The 21,747-nt window shown below is 49.3% G+C and overlaps 1 protein-coding gene across 1 annotated transcript in view; it reads right to left on the bottom strand.

The window, feature by feature from the left end:
- Pard6g (par-6 family cell polarity regulator gamma) overlaps nucleotides 1-18,373 on the bottom strand; it is a 63,553-nt gene extending 45,180 nt beyond the window's left edge. Inside the window, exon 1 of the mRNA XM_051163714.1 lies at nucleotides 18,151-18,373. Within this exon, the coding sequence (XP_051019671.1) occupies nucleotides 18,151-18,222 (72 nt within the window). The 5' untranslated portion in view covers nucleotides 18,223-18,373. The remainder of the gene's footprint in view (nucleotides 1-18,150) is intronic.
- Nucleotides 18,374-21,747: the final 3,374 nt, after the last annotated feature.

Here is a 21,747-nt window from a genome sequence, read left to right as displayed (position 1 = left end):
TGACAGGGTGGGGCTTGCCTTTTCCCTCACACTCCTGTCTCCACCCTGACCCCACACTGCAAATGTTCCTCTGGTCTTCTCTAATTCAGAAACTAAATTTATACAAACGGTGTTTCTGGAGTCCTAGGGCTCTGGTCATTCAAGTTTATTTTCATTATTTAAGATATAGCATCATTGCCACTGCAATTCCTTACTTTCCGAGTTAAAAGACACTATTGTGATTTTATTTTTCTTGATACTTCAAAGGATATGTAAATTTACTATATAGTTAAACGCACACATTCTGTGTGGAAACGCATTTAATTGAGAGCACGGATGGCCCTAGAAAGAGTCATCTTCATATGGGTCTTACCGTCAGCAATGTGGTGTGTTCATTCTTCAAGTCTGCTCAGCTAGCTTTATTGCCTCAATTAAATTGTAAGCTTCCTGCCTCTCAGAGGAAGCCTCCAAGCCCCTACAGTGATGGCTCAGAGAGCGTGAGAGACTCTCCCAGGCCTCCAAGTGACTTGATTCCAGGCTGACTGGCTGGAAGTGGGGCCCTTAATTCTTGGCTCTCACTTTGTGGTTCTTTCTGAGGCATTAGCTGCAGCCACTGGTCACCAACAACCCATGCATTTCTTTTACTATAGAAAACAGTGGTTTAGAAAACAATCTAAACATGGCCCCTTAGGTTCATGAGTTAGAGGCTGATTTGCCAATTGACAGGGTTTTTAAAGATGACTGATATAACCAGACAAGGGCCTGCTTGGGGGACGGACCATGAGAAGAGCATGCCTTATAACCAGACATAACCCTGCTTGGGGGACAGATCGTCGAAAGCGTGCCTTATAACCAGACATGGTTTTGGGCAAACTCACAGAAACCAGTTTCATTGAAGAAACCTTCTGAAGAAGGGCAGTCTGGTATATGGTGCTGCCCCAGGCACATCCTGGAGACCACAGGATTCATGTGTACCTGAGCCCAGGGTGTCCCTGCTGGAGCAAAACCTCAGTCTAGGCTGGCTCTCAAGGGTTCCATTGATGTATGACTGATGGAGACATCACATGCCATACAGAAATGCCCAACGGATATGGCCAAGGAATGCCTCTCCCAGGTGTGTCTAACAAGCACACCTCTTTAAAATTAAGATCACGTAGTATGTGGTTTGCTTTTCTTTATGGTTTCAGTAGGGACACAGCCACATAATTCTAAACTCAAAAGGGATTCAGGAGCCCCTGCCACTCATGTCCTCTTCCCAAGGCAATCAATGATTGTGGCTTTGATGTGATCTTCCAAAGAGTGTATGCAAAGAAGGGTAAACACATATGAACTGCATGACTTCCTTCCCTCCCCTTCCCCTCAACACTGTCTTGGTGTACAGTCCTGGCTGGTCTTGAACTTGTGACTCTCTTGCCCCCACCTCTGGAATCCTGGGCTCAAAGCACCAGCCATCTCACCCAGTTTTCTTTTCTACACAATAGAGGCAAACTATCTATCCACAAGGCTGCAGCATGTGAAAATGTTTCTTTGCCTGGGGTTATAGTGTATGGAGGAGACACCCCATTACAGATGCTCTTCAACCTGAAGAGGGTTACTTTTACTTAGTTGCTGGCTTCCTACAGTGGCCACTGGGCAGGATGCCATCTGTCTCCTATTGGGTAGCGAAAGTTTGCTGAAGAGGTGGGTGTCAATGAACAGTCTATACCAGCCAGAACTGGCTCCGAGACCGGTGGACCTGCCAAACCCAAGTAGTCACAAGTTTTAAAAAGCTAATCTATATTAGGAAGTAGCAGGAACTGCCCTAACTCACCATTGATGAGAAGCCTTTACTGAGCTAATGAATTAAGTCTGCTAATAAGCTTTAATCCAAAAAGTCAATATAAGCCTGTAAGCTGGCTCTGGTTTAGGAGGTCATAAAGTTGTGAAGCAGGTCCACGTTTCTCACAGGCAATGGGTTCCACTAGCCCTGCCGGGGTGCACATGAATTTCCCAAATTCTCTACCCTTCCAAAGCCACATGCCAACCAACACCTGGCAAAACCAAAGAGGCAATGTTTCAAAGAATAACTGTAAATTCAAGAATAAGAAACGAAGCCAAGTGACTACAGCTGTACCTCCTAGCTGCCCGAAGGCACTGGGTACTCACCTGAATAAAATAAAATAAAATAAAATAAAAAAGGCTTTGCTTCCAAGAATTACCCAAGAAGGAAATGGTGTGAATCAATCACCTTGGCATACTTATTTGCTTTTGGCCAACTCGAGTGGCAGCCCCAGTTCACCAAGCACTGTGGCCTGTATCATACACATGCTGCAGACAGGGACTCTCTCTCAAGAACTCTGAGGCTCTGCCACAGTCCTGGCCTTCTGAGCAGACATTAGGAAGAGAGCACCTGAGGATGCGTCATCAAAGGGCAGCTCAGGAACTACTGAGCCATCAGGGCTGAGGGGAGGCCAGGACACCATCACAGAATGTCTTTTTTGGGGGTGGGGTGGGGTGGGGACTACATTTTTCTTTATTTGAACTTCAAACAAATGTAGGAGCTTACTCTCTGGACCAATTTCTTCTTGTGTTGTGCTTCAGAGTCCCACAAGAAAACACGGTCTCCATTTTAACCACTGAAGGACCTAGTATACAACAGCATCCAAAAAAGATTTACTGGATGATCAAATAAGAAATGATGCACCACATAGCCCTGCTTTCATTCATCCAATGAATATTCTTTGTTTTTCGAGACAGGGTTTCTCTGTGTAGATTTGACTGTCCTGGACTAACTTGGTAGACCAGGCTGGCCTCAAACTCACAGCGATCTGCCTGCCTCTGCCTCCCGAGTGCTGGGATTAAAGGTGTGTGCCACCACGCTAGGCTTCCAATGAATATTCTTGAGGCATCTTTGTGTACAGATTCCAGCCAACACATGCAGAACATGAGAGGGCCCAGAGGAAATGCCTGCCCTCAGGATACCTGTACCCTACAGAAAGTGGGAGAAAATAGCCAACTCTGCAGTGAGTTAGGAGCCAGTAAGAATCATGGGAAACAATTAAATGTTTTCCTTTGTAAGAGTTGCTGTGGTCGCCCCCTTGATGGGGAGGCCTGGTGGCACTCAGAGGATGGATAGCAGGCTACCAAGAAGAGACTTGATACCTTATGAGCATATACAGGGGGAGGAGTTCCCCTTTAGTCACCGACATAGGGGAGGGGAGTAGGGGGAAAGTGGGAGGGAGGGAGGAATGGGAGGATACAAGGGATGGGCTAACAATTTAGATGTAATATGAATAAATTAATAAAATATTTTAAAAAAAGAAAAAAAAGAATCATGGAGAAAACAGAAGTGGGGGAACTCTGGTCTTCAGGGTCACATGTGATAGAGCACTGTCGGGCCCACCCCCTAAAGCTGGTTCTGCCTGGGATGGCTTAGGCTCCGAGATCTACACAGCTGCTTCTCCAGGAAGGAGCCTATACTCCCAACCTGTGGCCTGCTCTTTGGCCCTGTTTTCCCGGTAGCCTTAGCTTTGGTCTCAGCAGACTGTTCCTGTAAAGCATGGCCTCATCTGTCTCTCCCACCTGGGACAGGGTGTTGCTCACAATGTCCGGATTGCCCAAGACGGCTGAAATGCTGCCTGCTTGTGGACACCCTCTCTGGCTCCCTGTAGCCTGGAGTGCCACTTTCACTACCCTCCCTCCTCTCTACCTCTGAGAGTCCTAGATAGGTTTTCTCTGAATGAAATTATTCTCCTTGTATCTCTGTTCCCAGCCATGGAGCAGAAGGGACATTGGGCTCTTGCCCACTTGGATACCCAACAGAGCATCAGACGAATAAGATGGCGGAGGTGAGCTGGTCAAGGAGGGCTCTACAGTAGACAGGTGTGGAAATGCCCATGTGTCACCTCAGCCTGGATACGCTGGGGTTGGGCCTCTTTCCTCTCCGGCATTCAGGGCCTAGAAACTAAACTCTGATTCAACCACCTAAGATCCAGAGACTTCTAGCACCTCACAGAGGGACTCCCAGCAGGCCAGGGCCTCTCAGAGGTACAGGGGCGTGCAAGGTAATTGAGAGAGGGGAAAGGGCCTGACTGTGCCACCATCTACTCTGGACTGGGTGGGAAGGGATGGGGGAGCACCTTGCAGACCCCTCCCACACCTGGAGGGACCCCTGTAGTTCTCATTCTGTCCCCCCCCCCCCCCCCCCCCCCCCCCCGCCAAGGCCAGAGCAGAGGCTGGACTCACCATCTTCAAGTAGGTTTATTATAAATGAAAAGCTCTTCCATCTTTCTACACAAGAATAACCCCGTAACCAAACAAAATCTGTCCTGCACCTCGGCAGGCTGCTCCCCCCAATCCTACAAGGCCTGTTCCTGCGAGGTCCCACCCTGTAGGGCTGAGCTGTACTGAGGCCCTGCTCTACTGCCCCTTCTCCCTCAGGCCTCTCTTGGTGAGACCCGCCCTCGTCGACTCCGCCTTGCACAGGTACTCTCCTACAGGGCCTGCAAATGAGCACTGGAAATCCCCACAAAGAACACTCACCCAAAATATTCACAGCAATGAGAAATGGCACCCGTGAGTGAGCAAACACACACAGCCGACCAAAACAGCCACAGCCACAGCCACAGACGGAAAGACCAGATAAAGCCAAAGAGAAGTGATGTTTTAAAAAGGCTTTAAGAATTCAGGAACTTCTTTACAATACGTGAGAACAATGGAACTCGGCGCTGAATCTGCCCTGTGGTTCCGATTGGGTCAAAAATATTTTGACACAAAACAACAAAGGAGCGAAGCTTGGCCTAAGGATCTCTGAGAGAGAAGTCCAGCACACCAGGCAAGTTGGCCCGCTGGTCCCAGGCATGGTTTTAGGGTACCTGCATGGATATGACTTTGAGAACACAGCATCAGCACCCTGGTCTAAGGGGACAATGCAGCTTCGAAGAGTCAAAATGAAGGTACATCTTCCTTCTTCATTCAGGATGAACGTCAGGATCGCAGGCTGGCCTTGAGTTTGCTCCATAACCAAGGATGACCTTGGAGAACTAATCCTCCCTCCTCCACATGCCAATGCTAGCACTGCAGACGTGTGCCATGCCTGGGTTAGGTGGTGCTAAGAATCAGACCCAGGTTTCCCAGCAATGCTGTGCAATCATTCTGTCACTCCAGCTGTCCCTAGCCCTCAGGTGTCCACTCGAGACTGCAGACCAGGACCATCAACAGTTACGGTCTACTTTTCAGCGTCTGTTCATTCGGGAACAGTTCACACAATGCCTGCTAGGGCTGGCCCTGAGCTGGGGTGAGTCTACGGTGCTGAAAGACCCACCTGCCTTCATGTGGCTCCAGGTTTGCTGACCAGCAGGAAATCAGGCAGCAGTCACACGTGCAGCGTGTAATTACACACTGAGACATGCTAGGGGAGTGACTGAGAACCCAGGCCTTAATTTAAATTGGGTGTGGAGTAAGTAAATCATCAGGTAAGGAGATAGGAGAATACACATTTCATCTGCAGTGCAAGTAGAAGGGCAGTTCGGGTCAGACACAGGGGCCCCTGCCCTGTGCTAGGTGCTGAAGGGCAAGGATAGACTAGGAAGGCAGTCACTAGCACAAGCTGAGGGCCTCTGCTGTCTCTGATGGTCCCACTATTTATGGAAATGGGTCCCATCTTCACAACAACCTAAGGGCAGAGGAAGGAGCTAGGCATGGCCAATGATGCCTCCATCCAGGTTATGGCAGACATTTGCCTTGGACTGTTAGAGACCATGGTCAGAACAGGATTTGTAAAGCGAGATAGAGAACCTGGGCCAACTTGAATGGGGGTGAGATGGCTGGGTGGATAGATGACAGACACACAGACAGACAGACAGACAGACAGACAGATGCACACACACATATCGATAGAGATAGAGGCATAGATAGGTAGATAGATAGATAGATAGATAGATAGATAGATATTGATATACAGATAGACAGACAGACAGACAGACAGACAGATGGGAGATAATAGATAGTATAATATAGATGATGCTCTGGACGACATCCTGGGATACAGCTTAGAATCAGGCCATAAGTCTGTGAGTCAGGCAGGGTGGTGCTTGGTCCTTTCCTGTGCTCTGTCCTCCCACTGCCATCCAGGGTGATGATGGCAAAACTGTCACACCTGCTTTACTGCCTGGACCAGCACCACAGGGTGCATGAGACTACCCAGGGTGACTTCTCACTGTTGTGGGCTCTGTCTGGAAGGCCATGCATCTCTGAGGCTCACACAGCTACTTACTGTACACTGGGGACGCGGCGCAGGCAGGACTGGGACAGAGGCCAGAGACAAACGAGCATGACAGAGATGGCACACTGACTGCCAGGCAGCCTATGTGTACTCTTCAATCCTGACAGCAAGTCTACTCAGTTGGGTATCACTGCCCAGGCCAGTTTTACAAGCCAGGAGGTCTCGACCCCCATAGGGGTCACATGTCAGCCAGCCTGCATAGCAGATACTGACATTACCATTCACAACAGTGGCAAAATCACACTTATGAAGTAACAATGAAAATAACTTTATGAATGGGAATCACCACACGTGAGAAACCGTATCAAAGGGTCGTGGCATTAGGACGGTTGAGAACTGCTGACCTAGAAGGATTCAATGACCCGCTCAGTAACAAGCCTAGGAATAAAGAAGCTGAGGCCAAATTACCATTGCAATGGGACAGTCTGAGACAAGGTAGACAAGGTGAGAAGAGAGGTCTGAAGCAACGGGCGGGCATAGGTAAAAAGAGTCCCAGCGAGGAGGTAGGTTGCTTGGTAGCTGGGCAGAGACACTCTAGGTAGGTGGAGTATAAATGTAGCTGTCTTCACCTCCTCGGGACTTTCCTGAACTGTAAATCTACAGCAAGAACTCTGGCTATAGAGGAAACAGTCTGGCCTATGCTTATGAAATGTGGAAGAGTCAGGCCTTTGGGGGCTGGGAGCTACACAAGGGGAGCTGGCTGGTCCTAGTGACTCACGACACAGGTTCAGACAATAGAGTCGAGTTGGAAAGGACCACACTCAAGAGTCCATCAGCTCTCAGCTCTGCTCCCCATGCTGGCTTCATAGCTCTGGCCAGTATACTGCATGGCATGAAGAACTGCTCTTTGTACAAGCTGTGTGAGGACTCAAAAGGCTCGTGCTGTGCTCACAGTGTGGGAGGAGAGGCCAGACACCTGGAGTAGCTCGGCTCGCACGCTGCAGGCCTGAGAAGGTGTACAGCATCTCCGGGCTCTCACCGGGTTGTCACTCAGCCCTCCTCATGAGCCAAACCAGCGAACTTTAGCAATATTCAGAACAGACCACCTAAGGATGCTTGTGCTACGGGCCGGACAATGCTCTCCATCAGCTGAACTGCATCTCCTAACGTCTGAAGAATACCCTGGCTTATTAGGCCTGTTCCTCTGTTGCTGTAAAGTGCCTATTCTTCAGGGCCATTTTTCAAAACCAAACAACTTTTTTTTGTTGCTGTTAGTTTTTAAATAATACCACAAGAGACAGGAGCTTGCAGCTTTGGGTGGTTACTAGCCTCTCCTCCCAGCTGTGTGACTCAATGGGCCTCTGCTAAATGACCTGACTCTGTCAGGGTCAGAGGGCCCAGTAACACTCGCAGTAGCACTTCTGCACAGAGTCCACTGAAGTACTGTTGAAGGAAAGGGGTGAATGCTCCGAGCCTGTGTTCCTGGTCTGTGCTCCCTGCATCCGCCAGACACACTGCACACAGGCCTGAAGCACCCATGCTGTGCTAACAGGCAGGATCAAAGGCTCAGGCTGCCGAGGGATGGGGATCTCACAGGATACAGGAGGCCATTTAGGAAGCAGCCCAGCCCTGAGCACATGTCCGGGAGACAGCAGGGTGGGAGGTGGGTGAATACCGACCTCAGCAGGCAGGTGCTGTGTGTTTCCCAGGAAGGAGAGCCATGGCTCAGGGAACTGGATGGTTCAGGATGATGTTGCAACTCCAATTCTGGACTTGAACACACAGGGCTTAATGGTTTTGTCATGAGTTCATGTCCTCCTTGATGAGCCTCGGGGTCCGCATTGCCACAGTGGAAACACAGTACTGTGTAAGGTGTTTCGAGCGTCAACAAAACCCTGTGTGCCAAGTGCCCAGAATGAGGCCTGGCACAGATGTTACCCAAGGCTAAACCACCAGACTCATTCACGCCGGTGAGAAGGTGCTACCATACTATACTTTGCACATGCTGGTATGTCTGTGTGACAGCTTCTCCCACAGGCTTGCTTGTGCTTGTGGAGCAGAATTTATCCACCTAAGCAACAGGTGTTCGTCTTGGGCCAGGCTGTGACTACCACCTGGACTGAGAAAGGCACCTCTGTGTCCTGCCCAGCTCCATCCAGCAGGCTCACAAGCCTAGGAAACAGCGGTAGGTCAGGCAACTGCCTGCTCAGACTCAACAGGGTCACTTTCTAGTGAACACTCCCACCTCTAATAAAGGAGCATGTGTGCACAGCAGTTACACCAGACTGGGCACATAAGGCAGCTCCACACAGGCTCCGATGTCCAGCATCAATTTCTCAGGCTCACCCTCAGGGAGAAACTGCATCTGCCCCTCTCCTTTCTCATCTCTGTCAGCAATGGCACTGACAGGCCTCGGGGGCGAGGGGGTGGGGTGTCATGAGCAGGTGAACCTCCTCTGCCCTGCAGGCAAAGAGGCTTATTTGCTCCAGAGCAACACCCTGCTATTTCAGAACACTGAGGGAGTCAGGCCACATTGCCTATTGGGGGTGGGGGCAGCTAGTAGCTTAGGCCCTTGAGGCATAGGGAGCAGGATACTAATATTAACTTTCATTGCTAAATTCCTCTACAACAGCTGACCACCTAGAAAATGACAGCACACATGGCCCTCAAGGTTCTCTTTCATAATAGCACCTCTGAGCGTCTTTTTATAGTATCATATGCTCCCCTCAAAAAGCTACCTGAAAGGAGGCTTCTGGGCCTGGGTACCTTTTTTTTAATTAATTTTCTTTTATATTTTACATATACATTTATATTATCATACATATATACAACAAACTACCTACAGCAAGAAGAACCATGAAACAATCAGGAATTATGTAAATGTTACATTCTTAGTGTTTTGGCTATTTGTATTTGGCAGTCTTGAAGAAAACATCTTTCCTATCTTGGTGCATCTAAAATTCTGAGTGTAAATCAATATCTATCATATCTCATCATTATCAACTTAAAACATCTCTCTAGACCTAAAAACATCTTAACCCCTAAACAACTAAGCTTCATTGTAAAACTAAACTATCTGGCCTTCAACCCCATCAGAGACTTGAGAAAGAATAAAATTGATTACCTGAGTATACAGGCAGTGCAGGTTAGTAGCTTCCGAAATGAGAGGATGACAGAGACAGTTTGCTACCTGAACAGTCACCCAAAACTCTCTATAACGTTGGAGCATCATCTTCAGCCTTCTGGCCCGATATATCTGACAGACATATTTGTGAGGACTTGCTTACCCTGTCTTGGCAGAGTTTGGGGCCTGGGTACCTTTGTCTCATCTGTTTGGTCTGAGAGGCAGAGGCAGAGGCAGAGAGGGAGGTCTGCCATTGTGGAATGTCAAATCTAGCTTTGACAAGCATATCCATATGACAAAATGAAAAAACAGATGTATTTACTCAACAGCCAGGACTCTGAAGAGGAGCAGAGAAATCCCATAGTGCTCTGTGGACTCACAAGACATGGGGCCTCAACCACCTCACATGCGATTAAATGAGAAGACGCCCAGGGAGGCCCAGGCTCCACCCTGTAGTGAAGAAAAAGTGGAGTGCAAGATTTTGGCTCTATAGGTTCTGTGGCAAAGCAAGCATGAGGCTGCTATGGCGTCTTTATTCCACACACACACTATTTCCCCATATGTGACGAACAAATACCTCAGCGGTGGCCTATGATCTACTGTGTGTGGCCCAGTCTAATCCTCAGTCATCTCATGTCACACTCAGCCACAATACCCAGCCCACCACAGGGGTCTCTGAATGACCTGGAGCCGTAAACTAATGGGAAGCCAAGAAATGTAAGCACAGGAGCAACCATTCAGCCACAGCGAGGCTTTACACAAGCCGCTGCACTCACACATGCGCAGTGGGTACCCCAAACTCTCAGAAGATGGAGAGAGAGAGAGTAGAGAGAGAGAGAGAGAGAGAGAGGGAGGGAGGGAGAGAGAGAGAGAGAGAGAGGGAGGGAGGGAGGGAGGGAGGGAGGGAGGGAGGGAGGGAAGGAGGCGGGGCTTTTCTTGATTGACTTTGATTAACCCACAAATACGTAATGAGCCCTGGTTTAGTTCCTCAGAGCAGCAGAACTGAACTGTGCTTCAGACAAAATCCTGAAGAGAAGTAAAACCCGCCAGCGCACACACAGCACGGCCATCTTACACATCTGGAGGACCCTAGCCTTAACCTGTGCCACACTGCCTGGCACTGCCTTGGTTTGCTGGAAGATCACAGAATGGGTCAGGGTAGCAGACAAGCTACAAACTGGATGTAGGTGGTCCACACAGGAAGTCCTGCAGTCACAGTGAGATGTTACACAGTGGGTACTTTCAGATTTTGTAAGTAAATAAAGCAAGCTTTCTCCTCACCCAAGTAAAACACTATACTCCACCCTATCTCCTGACAGGGCGTTGAGGTAGGGGTGGGGTGAGACCCAACCTAACTTTCAGAGCCAAAGGCCTAAGGAGAAGTCAGGAGGAAGCAGCCACAAATGACTGCCAACATGCCAGCCACAGGGAGAAGCAAGGCCCCTCTTATCTCCGAGGGGTGAGCCTGACGCACTGGGTGGATCTGCTGGGGGCACATGGGTCTGGCTGAATCTTGGAGACCCAGTTCTACCCAAATGGAAACCTGGAGATGCCAACATCAGCAATAGCCAAGATGATTTTTTAATTTTTCAAGTTTCTCTGTTTTGTTTAGCTTCTCTTCTCATCTTGTCCTGTCCGGGTGCGGGAGAGCTGCTTTGGGCAGAAAGCTTGCTGCCAATCACATATTTTCCACCTTCAGAAAGTGGAGAGTTTCTAACAAGCCATGGCTGAAGTCGGAGCTGTAAGGAAAATCCGTTTGTTTTCCATCTGAATCAGTGAGCCTTTATCGCATAGTCCTATAATGCTGAACTTTGATTGAGAAATGCAGTGGTTTTCCGGACTGGTCTTCTAGAATGCTCAATGTGATGCAGGTTACTAAAGAACTCCAAACAAGGAAAAGACCAGTGCCTAACAGCCCAGCTAGTGGATCTTCTAGAAGATACACTGTTGTTTTAAAAATTATCAATATGACCTAATAAATGTTTGTTATCAGCACCACTTGTTGTTTTTATTTTATCAATAGGGGGCTAGTTATTGTTTATTATTGTTTCTAAATTATCTGTATTATCAGTATGCCTGGCTAGCAATCAATCAAGACACAAACATCTGTTATATTTTAAAATAGCCTTAGTTAACCTGGGGCAGGGCAGACATTAATCCTCTAAACTACTTCCCATAGTGGGGCAGGTATATGATACTTGCCCCAATCCCATGCCATCTGCTTCTAATAATGTCTATCAAGATACCTCCCATCCATAATCCCAAATACTTGCTAATGTTCTTCATCTGAGCGGAATCTCCCATCCATGCCAGTCATGTGCTTTTCTTCCATTTAATCCATGGCGGCCTTCTCCTTTCTCCTCAGGCCCTTTTTCTCAGGATCCCCTCTGTCTCTCTAAGCCAAGCCCAGGAACCTTAGCCACACCTATCTTATCTGCTCTGCCTAGGTGGGATGGCTTTTTATTAATTAGCATCAAAATACATTAGACCATCCCCCAACATTACACCCTGGTACAGGGAACCCCCACGGTTGCAAAGAACAGATAAAGGCATTTGAGGGGGTGCTGACATGGTGACTGACCCTGCAGATGATAAGACAGCTGGGCTGCTGACCTCCGGCTTCACATAAATGTGACATTGTGGACTGGTGGCATGTCAAATAATAGGATGAAGGACACACACACACACACACACACACACACACACACACACTACTACACACCATGCCCCTTCATCCAAATATTCCCTCATCTGAAAACAATGAACACATGTCTGCTTTCTTGTCTTTGCACCCCAACATGGACTCCACACCTGACACACAGTAGTTGCCCAGTAAAAGAGCAAAAACCCCACAAACAAATGAATAGGTGGAGGGCAGGACCAGCATTTTATAACTAGCTACTGAACAGAGGGTTTTCCTTGACGACATGCATCAAGAACCTTCTTCCACAATGCAAGGGAAAAGGAATCTGAAAATCAAAAGATCCATTCTCAGCTGTGCCCACGAGCTCCAGACCTGGAGAACCAGGATTCTCATCCCATATGGGAAACCATAACACCATGCCAGTATCCAGAGGCCCAGGGTCTCTCGTACTAAAGGGGGAAGCTGGCATGTGGTGTCTGTGTCCTGGTCTGGGTTTCATGACTTGACAGTCCCTACGAAGAGCCATGAGCCTTCCCCACTAGTAGCCATAAGTTGCTGTGGCACTGACTGGGTTTCAGAACCTCTATTAGACCCTGGGCAGGGCAAAGATGTCCCTAGGGGTTCAGTGTCCCCTTGTGTATCATTGAAGTGATAGGAGAGCCCATTTTATAGCTTATAAAGGGGATGGATGGATCCTTTCTTGCAATTTCAATGTATTTGATACCGGGTCTAGCACATATTTCACACATGTATTGGGGATGTTAAAAAACTGTTACCTGCTTTAGAATGAGAGCCTTTACACAGAGGGCAGTACCTTATCTGTTCCACGTTTACATCCCCAGTGTGTCCAGTATAGCCTTCCAACAGGGTTTGGAAATGTGCTGGGAAGAAGTTAAGTGACTGTTAAGGAGTATAGCACCTCCACTTTGGGTCCCTGATTTAAGCCCAAAGGGAAGTGAGGAGCCAGTAGGCGTGTGGGTTTGTCTTATGAGCACAGCTGGGCAAATCCAACTGCGTGCTCTGCTGCCGTCACTTCGTGCTCCCTTTGTGTTGGCCCTAAAGGACCAGGAGACCCTTGTAAGCAGGGACGCATCTCCCTTCTGTCAATCCTGATACACGTCACGGATGCTCGAGTGTCTGAGACTTTTAGAGGTTCCATCTCGCAATTTCTGACATCATTCCCTTCTCTGAATTTAGGAAAACCCCAGCAGAGTTTCTGGAATGCCCCAGTTCCCAGGCAATCTTTTGACTACTTAGCAAGATATAGTAGCCCCTGGCCATACACCCAGAAAAAAATGGAAAGCCTTCTGGGGGTAGTGACACCATCCATGCTCCCCAAACTAACATGCCACCCGGGTCCCTGTCAAGTGCCTCTTCTGAACGCACCTCCTCAGATCGAGTCCCAGAACCTGTTGAAACACATACGTGCACAAATACAACAAACCAGAATCTCAAAAGGGTGTAGCTGACACACAGGTGAGTCAAACCGTGTCCAGGCAGTTCTCAACTGGCCCACAGGAGGCAAGTCCTCAGTCATCCAACAGGGAGGCCTGGCCCAGCTTCCATCCCACCCGCTGCCTCATGCCAGATGGAAGGGTGGGTCCCTGCAGGGCTATGGCAGCCAACTCGATCAGCCAGAGATAAGATCTTGGGGATCGGAGGAGACAGGCTGACAGAAGACACTGTGTGCCCAGCTGTCCACAGCAGAGCTTTGCCAGCCAGCACATGATCAGCCAAGCCACCTAGGTGCGACTCACACACAAGCCCTCCCAGGGGGCCCAGGTTAATGTCTGAGCCAGGGTCTACTAGTGAAAGGACAGCAACTCCCCTCAGAACCTGAAAGGTCAGTCTCACCTGGCCTGCTGGGACTCTCATAGTCAACACTTCCCAGAAGTCAGCACAAAGAGAGAGGGAAGAGGATACAGGATAAACATGGGAAGCTAGAAAGAGATGGACACCGAGCGTGCTAGCGCAGTTCATCGGCAACTCAAGAAATATACAAAGTAGCACAATAGGATATTGCCTTGCTTACATAATCAGAAAAGAATGAGAAAGTGCCCAGAACTTGGAGGAGGGTGGGAAAAAAGGAAAAGGGAGGAAAATGGATGGATATCAAATAGCATGTATAAAATAGCAGAAGGATTTCACAGAACATTTTGAAAAGTTTTGGGTGTGAATGACATGTGTGTGTGAGTACATGCCATGGTGTGCCTGCCATGGTGTGCCTGCCATGGTGTGCCTGCCATGGTGTGCGTGCCATGGTGTGCGTGTGGTGGTCAGGGAACAACTTTGTGGAATCAGCTTTCTCCTTCCACCTTTATGTGGATTCCAAGGATTGAACTCCGGAGGTCAGGCTTGCTTGGCAAGTGCCTTCACCACAGAGCCATCTCACCTGCCTAAGCACTTACTAATTATGGATTCAAAGCCTTTAAAATGTGCACATCTTCATCTCAAGTAATTTTGACTACAGAAGTCTGTCCTGACTTAATACAACCAATAACTTTCATTTCCCGTATGTTGTATATTCTACATAAGCTTTATTTAAATACTTCAATATGGCTCACAGCACAATTTATTATAGGAAGGGCAGGAACTCAAAAAAAAATTGATTAAATTAAGTATTATTTTGACATGACATGCAATACTATATAGTCATTTTTTAAAGCCCTCTAAAATATTAATGGCATGAAGAAACATTTGTAACATACTGCCATATTGGAAGTAGACTACATAATAAGTCTTTGTGATTCTTATTCTAGAAACTATAATGTGATGTGTGCACATGCCATCAAAAGGCCAAGAGGCAGCATTAAGAGAAGCTCATCTGCAGACAGAATCACCAGTGATATTTATCCCTCCTCCGGCCCCAAGTTTTTTTAGGGAGTCACAAACAAAAAAGAAACCTTCCGTCCTCAATACTACAGAGTAGGCCTCGTGATTGATGCCTTTAAAATGAGTAGAAAAGGGGCCAGACAGAGTGAGCCTGCTTTGGTGTGAGAATCTTCGGGACGGCTTTGCAGAAGGGGGGAACAGCCTAGAAAAAACTCTCGGGTGGGGGAAACCACAGACTCTTGTTTAGGGGCACAGGCCAGAGCAGGTGTGGATTGACACCGCACGGTGTAGAAAAGGCCCTGGAACCATAGCTTAGTTAATTCTGGCATTGGAATGCTGCTGAGGTGGGAGGACCTGTTATTCCTTTCAGGTGCTTCAAGAGGAAGGTATGGCTGGGGATGTGGAAGAGGCTTCCCCAGAAGCCTTGCTGAGGGAAAACTGTATCCTTCGAGACCCCCCCAGCGCATCCCCGAGAGCAGCGGCCTCTTCCTTGCTATCCTTCAAAGCGGCCTAGGCATCTGCCCTTCTTTCTTCCTTTAGTCTGAAACATCCTTTCCTACACACCTCTAGTCTCTCCCTCCTGGCTGCAGGTCGGAGAGCCAAAAAGTCGAAGTGGAGTAGGAAGGGCAGGCGGAAGCTGGACATCATCGGAAGTGTACTTGGCTCTGGAGAGGAAGAGACCATGAGCTAGAACTAAAGATTTGAGGGACATGTAGGGGGATATGAAATGAGCAGAGCCACCAGGCCAAGAACCTGCACCCTCTGCACAGGGACCTGGCCAATCAGGACGCTGATTACTGATAGCAGTTCTGAGAGGGTGTGTGGTACTTTTCAGGCCAGGCATCTTACAGTGCTATGAGACCCTGAATGCTGGTGCTGGATGCTTCCAACATGCCCTCACATCCGTCGCATCGTTCCTTCTCAGGAGGTGAGCGCCTCAGCTATAGACCCATGCTGCAGATGAAAAGGCTGAGATAGGGAGACAAAATGATTTGCCTCAAATCCCCCAAATGCAGAGAGGTGGCAAAACTTGGGTGCACTGAGCTCCCTAGACACCGTTTTCCCAAGCAAAACTGTAGTTCTACATTCAAGTTGCATGAAGTCCTCGCTGATAGGAGGTTCTGCCTCCAGCACTGTGACGAAAGCCTTTCCCTGAAGAGATGGACTCCGCAGGGACACGTATCAACTACAAAGAGGGTGGGGCATGGAAGGAAGAGCCACATGGGACACTCTGGACAAGCAAATGAGTGTGACAAGTGGTGGGGTGGGGAGTGGAGGACAGCCGTGCCAGTAGGTCAGTGTGGGCCCTCCAAAGTCTCCCTAGCTTGAACAAACTTCAGCTTTGGCATTTACTCCATGCAAGGCAGCAGCATCTGAGCTTGAAACCTAAGGCACACGGAGGGGCATTTCTCCACTGAGCAGAGTTGGAGGAGGCAGTTGGGCTCACAGTCCAGGAAATGGAGGCAGGTGGCCCACTCTCCCCTAAGCCTGCGTGAACCACAGCCCAGAACTGCAGGATGAGGCCTGGTGAGGGCACTTCCTCCAGATCTGTCCCATGGCCTTGCTGTGAGTTTGATAATGGGCCACACACAGGTACTGAGCACCAGAACCCAGTGGCTGGTGCTTATCAAGCCATACTCGGTGGCCAGGAAGCATCCTTGTGACGCATGGCTGTGCCGTGGCTGCGTTGGTGGTCACACAAGTGAGCGTGCCTGTATGCTCACACACCCTACTACGGTCCCTTCTAGTCACACAAGAGGTCAACACGGTAGTTGGGCGTGGGAAGGTGACCTCAGGTTTCTGTATTCTCTCTCACATCTGCTTGTGGATGTACAACCATCCAAAAACAGTTTAAAGAAGTGAAGGGGCTGCCATATTACAGTGCTGAAGAAATGGGCAATTATTTCAATCTCCCACTGTAACTGAGGGCCCTGGCTTCACGGCTCCACGAACCTGGGGATTTGGTTGCACTCCTGAACAACTGAAGCGATGGGTGTGGGGCAGGGGTCACAGAATTATTATTATTATTTGGAAAGAGAGTATGGTCTCATTATAAGTAAGAGATTCCCTAATGAGGAGGCTCTGCAATTCACCACGGTGGGTCTGCAACAATACCCCACTGTTACTGAGGGGCAGCCTCTTCACCAGGACTCTACAGACACCCTGAACAGTCTTACACCAAAGGACTCTTTGGGGCTGGTCAGTAGTCTATCGAGGGCATCACCCACCCAGCCCACCCCAGAGACCAGGCAAATGGATCCCCGGTCTTAGGCCCATAAGAAGCGCTGGGGAGAACTAACCTTCGGTGACCTGGACCATTCAAGCGCCTCTGCCTTCTTCACCCAGAACACCCCAGAAACAAGGCTACTTATCTCTAGTTAGGAAAAGGCTCGAGGGACTTCTCCCACCCGACCCGAGGCAAGAGCAGCTCCTTCTTCATCCACATCATAGACCCTCCTAGACTAAAGCGTCTGCAGTGAAGAAGCCGCCGCCCCCGCAGAGGGGAGAAGCGCCAGATCCTATCAGCCAATTATCCAGACACAAGGCTACCCGCAAGTTCGGGCACGCTCTGCCTAGGCTCAAGCAGCGGGAGGGGCCTGGGCGCGCCCAGGGGGTCTGAGTCTGCGCCGGGGTCGCGCCCCGTAGCGGACTGTAGACTGGTCTGGGGGCCACTCGCCCAGATGAGAGTTTGTGGGTCCCTGCACACTAGAGACCCGGAGGATCTAAGCTAGGGGAGCGTCTGGGAAAGATGTCTGGGTAGGAAGGGTGCTCAGGGCTGGGTCGAGGAGGACTGGACCTGGGCCAGGTGTATGATCAAGGGGTCTGGGCCTTGGGGGTAGAGGGCGCCTAGGGCTCCCGGGCTGGTACCCAACGCCAAACTGAAGGCTGGGCCAGGGCCCTGATTTAGGAGCCGACCGCCAGTCTGCTCCTTTAAGCAAATAGGTGGCGCAGCCAGGCCCCCACTTCTGGTTCTGGCCCCCAAAGACCCCTTCACGACCCGAATCCCAGCAGTCCTCAGCTTCAAGATCGCCCCGGAAACAGAGCCCCCCCCCCCCTTCAACGTGTGGCGCGCCCGGGTCGTCTCTAGTTCGTGGAACAAAAGAGCAGCTCTCGTGGAGCGGGTTCAGAGCCTGCACTGACTGTCCCATGGCCCTCGGCCGCGGGGCTTTGTGTTCGCATAGGGAGCAGGGAGGACTGCCGGGCCCCGGAGCACATCCCACAGACATGCACAGAGGCATGCAGAGCCCAAGCTCCAAAGTTGTCGACACCGGCCGCCTCCTACACCGCTCCACTTTCCCTCCGCTGGGTGCCCCATTCATTTGCCACGGGAACCAGCGCAGTCCGCCACGGTGGGCCTCGGGCACTTACCTTGCTCTTGACTTCCACTGCGCTACAGTCATAGAAGCGTAGGGTCTGAGACTTGTGAAAACTCCGGTTCATGATTTCGGCCCCACTCAGCTTCGCTTTCGTCCTCGCCGCTCTGGGGCCACAGAAAGAGTCTCGGCGGAGACGCCCCCCGCCGTCTGCCCGGGCCCGGCGCCGGGCCCGCGCTTGCTAAGGCGCCGGGCTGCACGGTGTGAGGCGGGTCGGAGCTGGGCTGGCCGCGCGCCTCGGGGACTCCAGGGGCCGCGCGCGGGAGGAGCTACAGGACGCCTCCCCGCGCCCCGCCCACAGAGCCCCGCCTCCTGGGCCCCGCCCCAGAGCCCCGCCCCCAGAGCGCCATCAGGACTCGCCCACGCCACGCCCCCACCTGGTGCCTTTCCAAAGGAAGCCCTGGGCCATTTTCTGGGCTCGAGGGTTTGCCTTCCCTACAGCGGTAGGCCTGGGAAAGGGGTTCTCCGTTGATTCTCTGGAAGCATGCTAATGAGAATCACCTCAGGCCTGACCGGATTGGGCTTCACCTGCCTGCCTTAGTTGCCTGGTTGCAGGTCGTTCCGCCCTTGAGGTGGTGAACTCTTAACTCCCAGTCTAGCACAGGCAGGACAAAGGCGGCAGGGTAGTAAACCAATGCCAAATTGTGACAAAGTAGTTAATAGTAAAATTAATATGTAGTATTAATAACAAGAACTAAAATTGTTCTTTAAAAAAGCGAGAAAAACACTTAAAGAGGGTTTGAGGAGCCGCGAGGGTTTTTCTAAGACAGCTGGTAGAAAACAGGATAGGTTTGGAAAAAGACAGAACTGATTGTTAGTTATATCATAGAAACTTTGTTGATTAAGAGCACTTAGAAAGAGGGGAGAAGAAAACCCAAGATAGAGCCTGACTCCTTAAGAGTTTGTAGAGAAGTTGTTAGGGCGAGACAGACAGGCTTTAAAAAACGACCTTAGAATGTCTTAAGCATTTTTGTTGTTGCTGCTGTTATTGTTTGTTTGTTTTTGTAATTTGCAAGTTAACAAAGAATTAAAACTTTATCATAAGTCATCGAACAGGAGTGGAAAATTGAGGCGAAATCACCTGAAGTGGTGCTACTCGGGTACCTTTCATTTCTTTTTGTGTACATTGTAATAGTCTTTATAGAATTGTAACCATACAATTCATCCTGTTTTGCAAGGTGTTTACGTCACCACCTGACTTATAATGGATGCTTTCATTAGCTGTTTTTAGAGAATGTTCTGAAAGCTGCTTACTATGTAACAGCTCAGAGCTGCTTGTGTGAATAGAGGTGTCACTTCTAACAGCTCAATTTTATTGGCTATGTTTGCATTTTATACATACTAATATAAGTGCTGAATTCCAGGCTTCCCTTATTTCTGAGGCTTTTTAAGAAATAGTGACTATTAAAATGGAACTATTGGGCCATAAAATACACATACATCTAAAGCTTTTAATACAGATTGCCATATCGCACTCCTCAAATTTTAATTTTTCTTCTGCTGTGCATTTGTTCTGTTCCAGGCAGGCTTTGACGTCAGTGCCTATGGTCACAGACGCTTTGAGTTTTAATCCTTCTCTTAGAAGAAAGTCCAGATTGTTCAGAAGACCCTCAGACAGGCAGATGTGAGGTAAGCCCCCAAGATACCAAGAGATGCTCATCAGAAAGCAGCCTGAGCAAGTGCTGCCTCCTTTCATCCTTCTTCTCTCCCAACCCCTCCCAGGCTCAGAGTGCCTCCTTTCCCCTTCTCTTTTCCTCTTTCACAGGCCTTTGCATAACCTCAGCAAGCTTCAAATTAGCTACACAACTGAAGCCGACCTTAAACTTCTCATGTTCCTGCCTTTACCTCCATAGTGCCGGGACGACAGGCATGGCTTACTGTTCAATCCCAGAGGGCTGTTCTGTGGGTGGGGGAGGCTCGGGAGCATGGTGAGGGTTGAGTAACCTGAAGGTTAATCCTGGTTGTCAACTTGACTCCATCTGGAATCAACTAAACCACAAGCCTCTTGGCACTCCTGTGAGGGATATTGTAAATGTTAAACTTATTCCAAAATGCTAAATTCACCTATTTTTTGAGGCCTTTAAAAAAAAATATTGACTCTTGATTGATTATCTGAGGCAGAAAGACCCACCCTAAATGTGGACAGCAGCTTCTGGTGGAAGCATAGATAAAAGGACAATGGAAAAAGAAACCTTTGCTCTTTGCCTGCTCGCCCTCACCCTCACTGGCATGTTCATCTACCCTGTTGCTGCAGCATACTTTGCGGGTACTAGAGCCAAGTTCTTTATGCTTCTAATGTAGACTGAAGACCAGCAGCTCTCTAGGGATCCTCTAGGCCTTCAGTGCCAAATGGGACTACTGAGACATCCAGCCTTACGCGACTGAGCAACTACTGGATTCTTTGCCTCTCTGTGAGACAGCCATTGTGTGACTACCCAGACCACATCCCATAAACCAATCTCATAATTTTTTTGTGTGCGTGCAAAGTGCATGTATGCATTCATGCATATGTGTTCATTCATATTCACCAATTCTACCGCTTCTGGTCCTTTAGATGAGGCAGGACTAACACAACCTGTAAGCCAGACATTTCAAAAACAGGTGAGTAAGATCCTGTGGAGGGTAGGGATGAAGGGCCAAGAGCAGGTTCAGCTGGGCCGTGGTGCACACCTTACATCCCAGCACTTGGGAGACAGAGACAGGCAGATTTCTGTGAGTTCAAGGCCAGGCTGGTATAAAGAGTGGGTTCCAGGACAGCCGGGGCTACACAGAGAGACCCTGTTGGGGGTAGAGGGGTAGGGTCAGGACTCTGGGAAGAAAAGCTGAAGAAGAACCAAGCTTCAAGCAGTCCTTGGTTGGCAACTGGCCAGCCAGATGGGAGTGAGACAGTTTTGTGAATCTTGTGTTTCACGGGAGGGACTAAGGCCTGCGTGCTCACCTGTTCCTTCTGTAACAACCTGCCCAATCAAAACTGCACCTGAATGAGATGCCCAGGCAACTGGTGAGCATGGCGGCTTTGCAGAGGGGCTGCACTCAGATCTTAATCACCTGTTGCCCATGGAGTGTGGCTTAAGGAGCAGGCAGTCTCAGGAGGAAGCTGCTGGTGCCTGTTTTCCCTGTGCATAGCCAGGGCATGCCTGGGAATGGTGTTTTAAGCCTTAGAATCTCAAGGCACTCTCTATAGGTCCTGGCCTGGCAGTCTGGCTTTCTGCATATCAATGGGGTCACAGGAACCTTTGAACCCTTACTGGTAGACTGGTTTTAGTTGAAGATTGATAAAGAAAATAAGGGTAGACCGGCCTAATCTTTCTCAAGCCATGGCTTCAAATAATCCATCAAATCATGCCTCGTAGGCCCAGTTATTCAGGGGTCAAACTAGGAGGATTGCGAGCTCAAAGCAACACAGTGAAACGGTCACAAACCAACCAAACATCGTATCCACCCCTGGTAGATTCCAAATATAGACTCTAGGCTCTAGGTCAGTGTTTCTCAACTTGTGGGTCGTGACCCCTTTTGAGCAAGGTTGAATGACCTTTTCACAGGGGTCACCTAAGGCCATCAGAAAACATAAATATTTACATTGTGATTCATA

Source organism: Acomys russatus, chromosome 20 (genome assembly GCF_903995435.1).
Source record: "Acomys russatus chromosome 20, mAcoRus1.1, whole genome shotgun sequence".
In the NCBI taxonomy this organism is placed as follows: domain Eukaryota; kingdom Metazoa; phylum Chordata; class Mammalia; order Rodentia; family Muridae; genus Acomys; species Acomys russatus.
The sequence above is the reverse complement of the archived record's forward strand: the minus strand, read 5'-3'. Positions and strand labels throughout refer to the sequence as shown.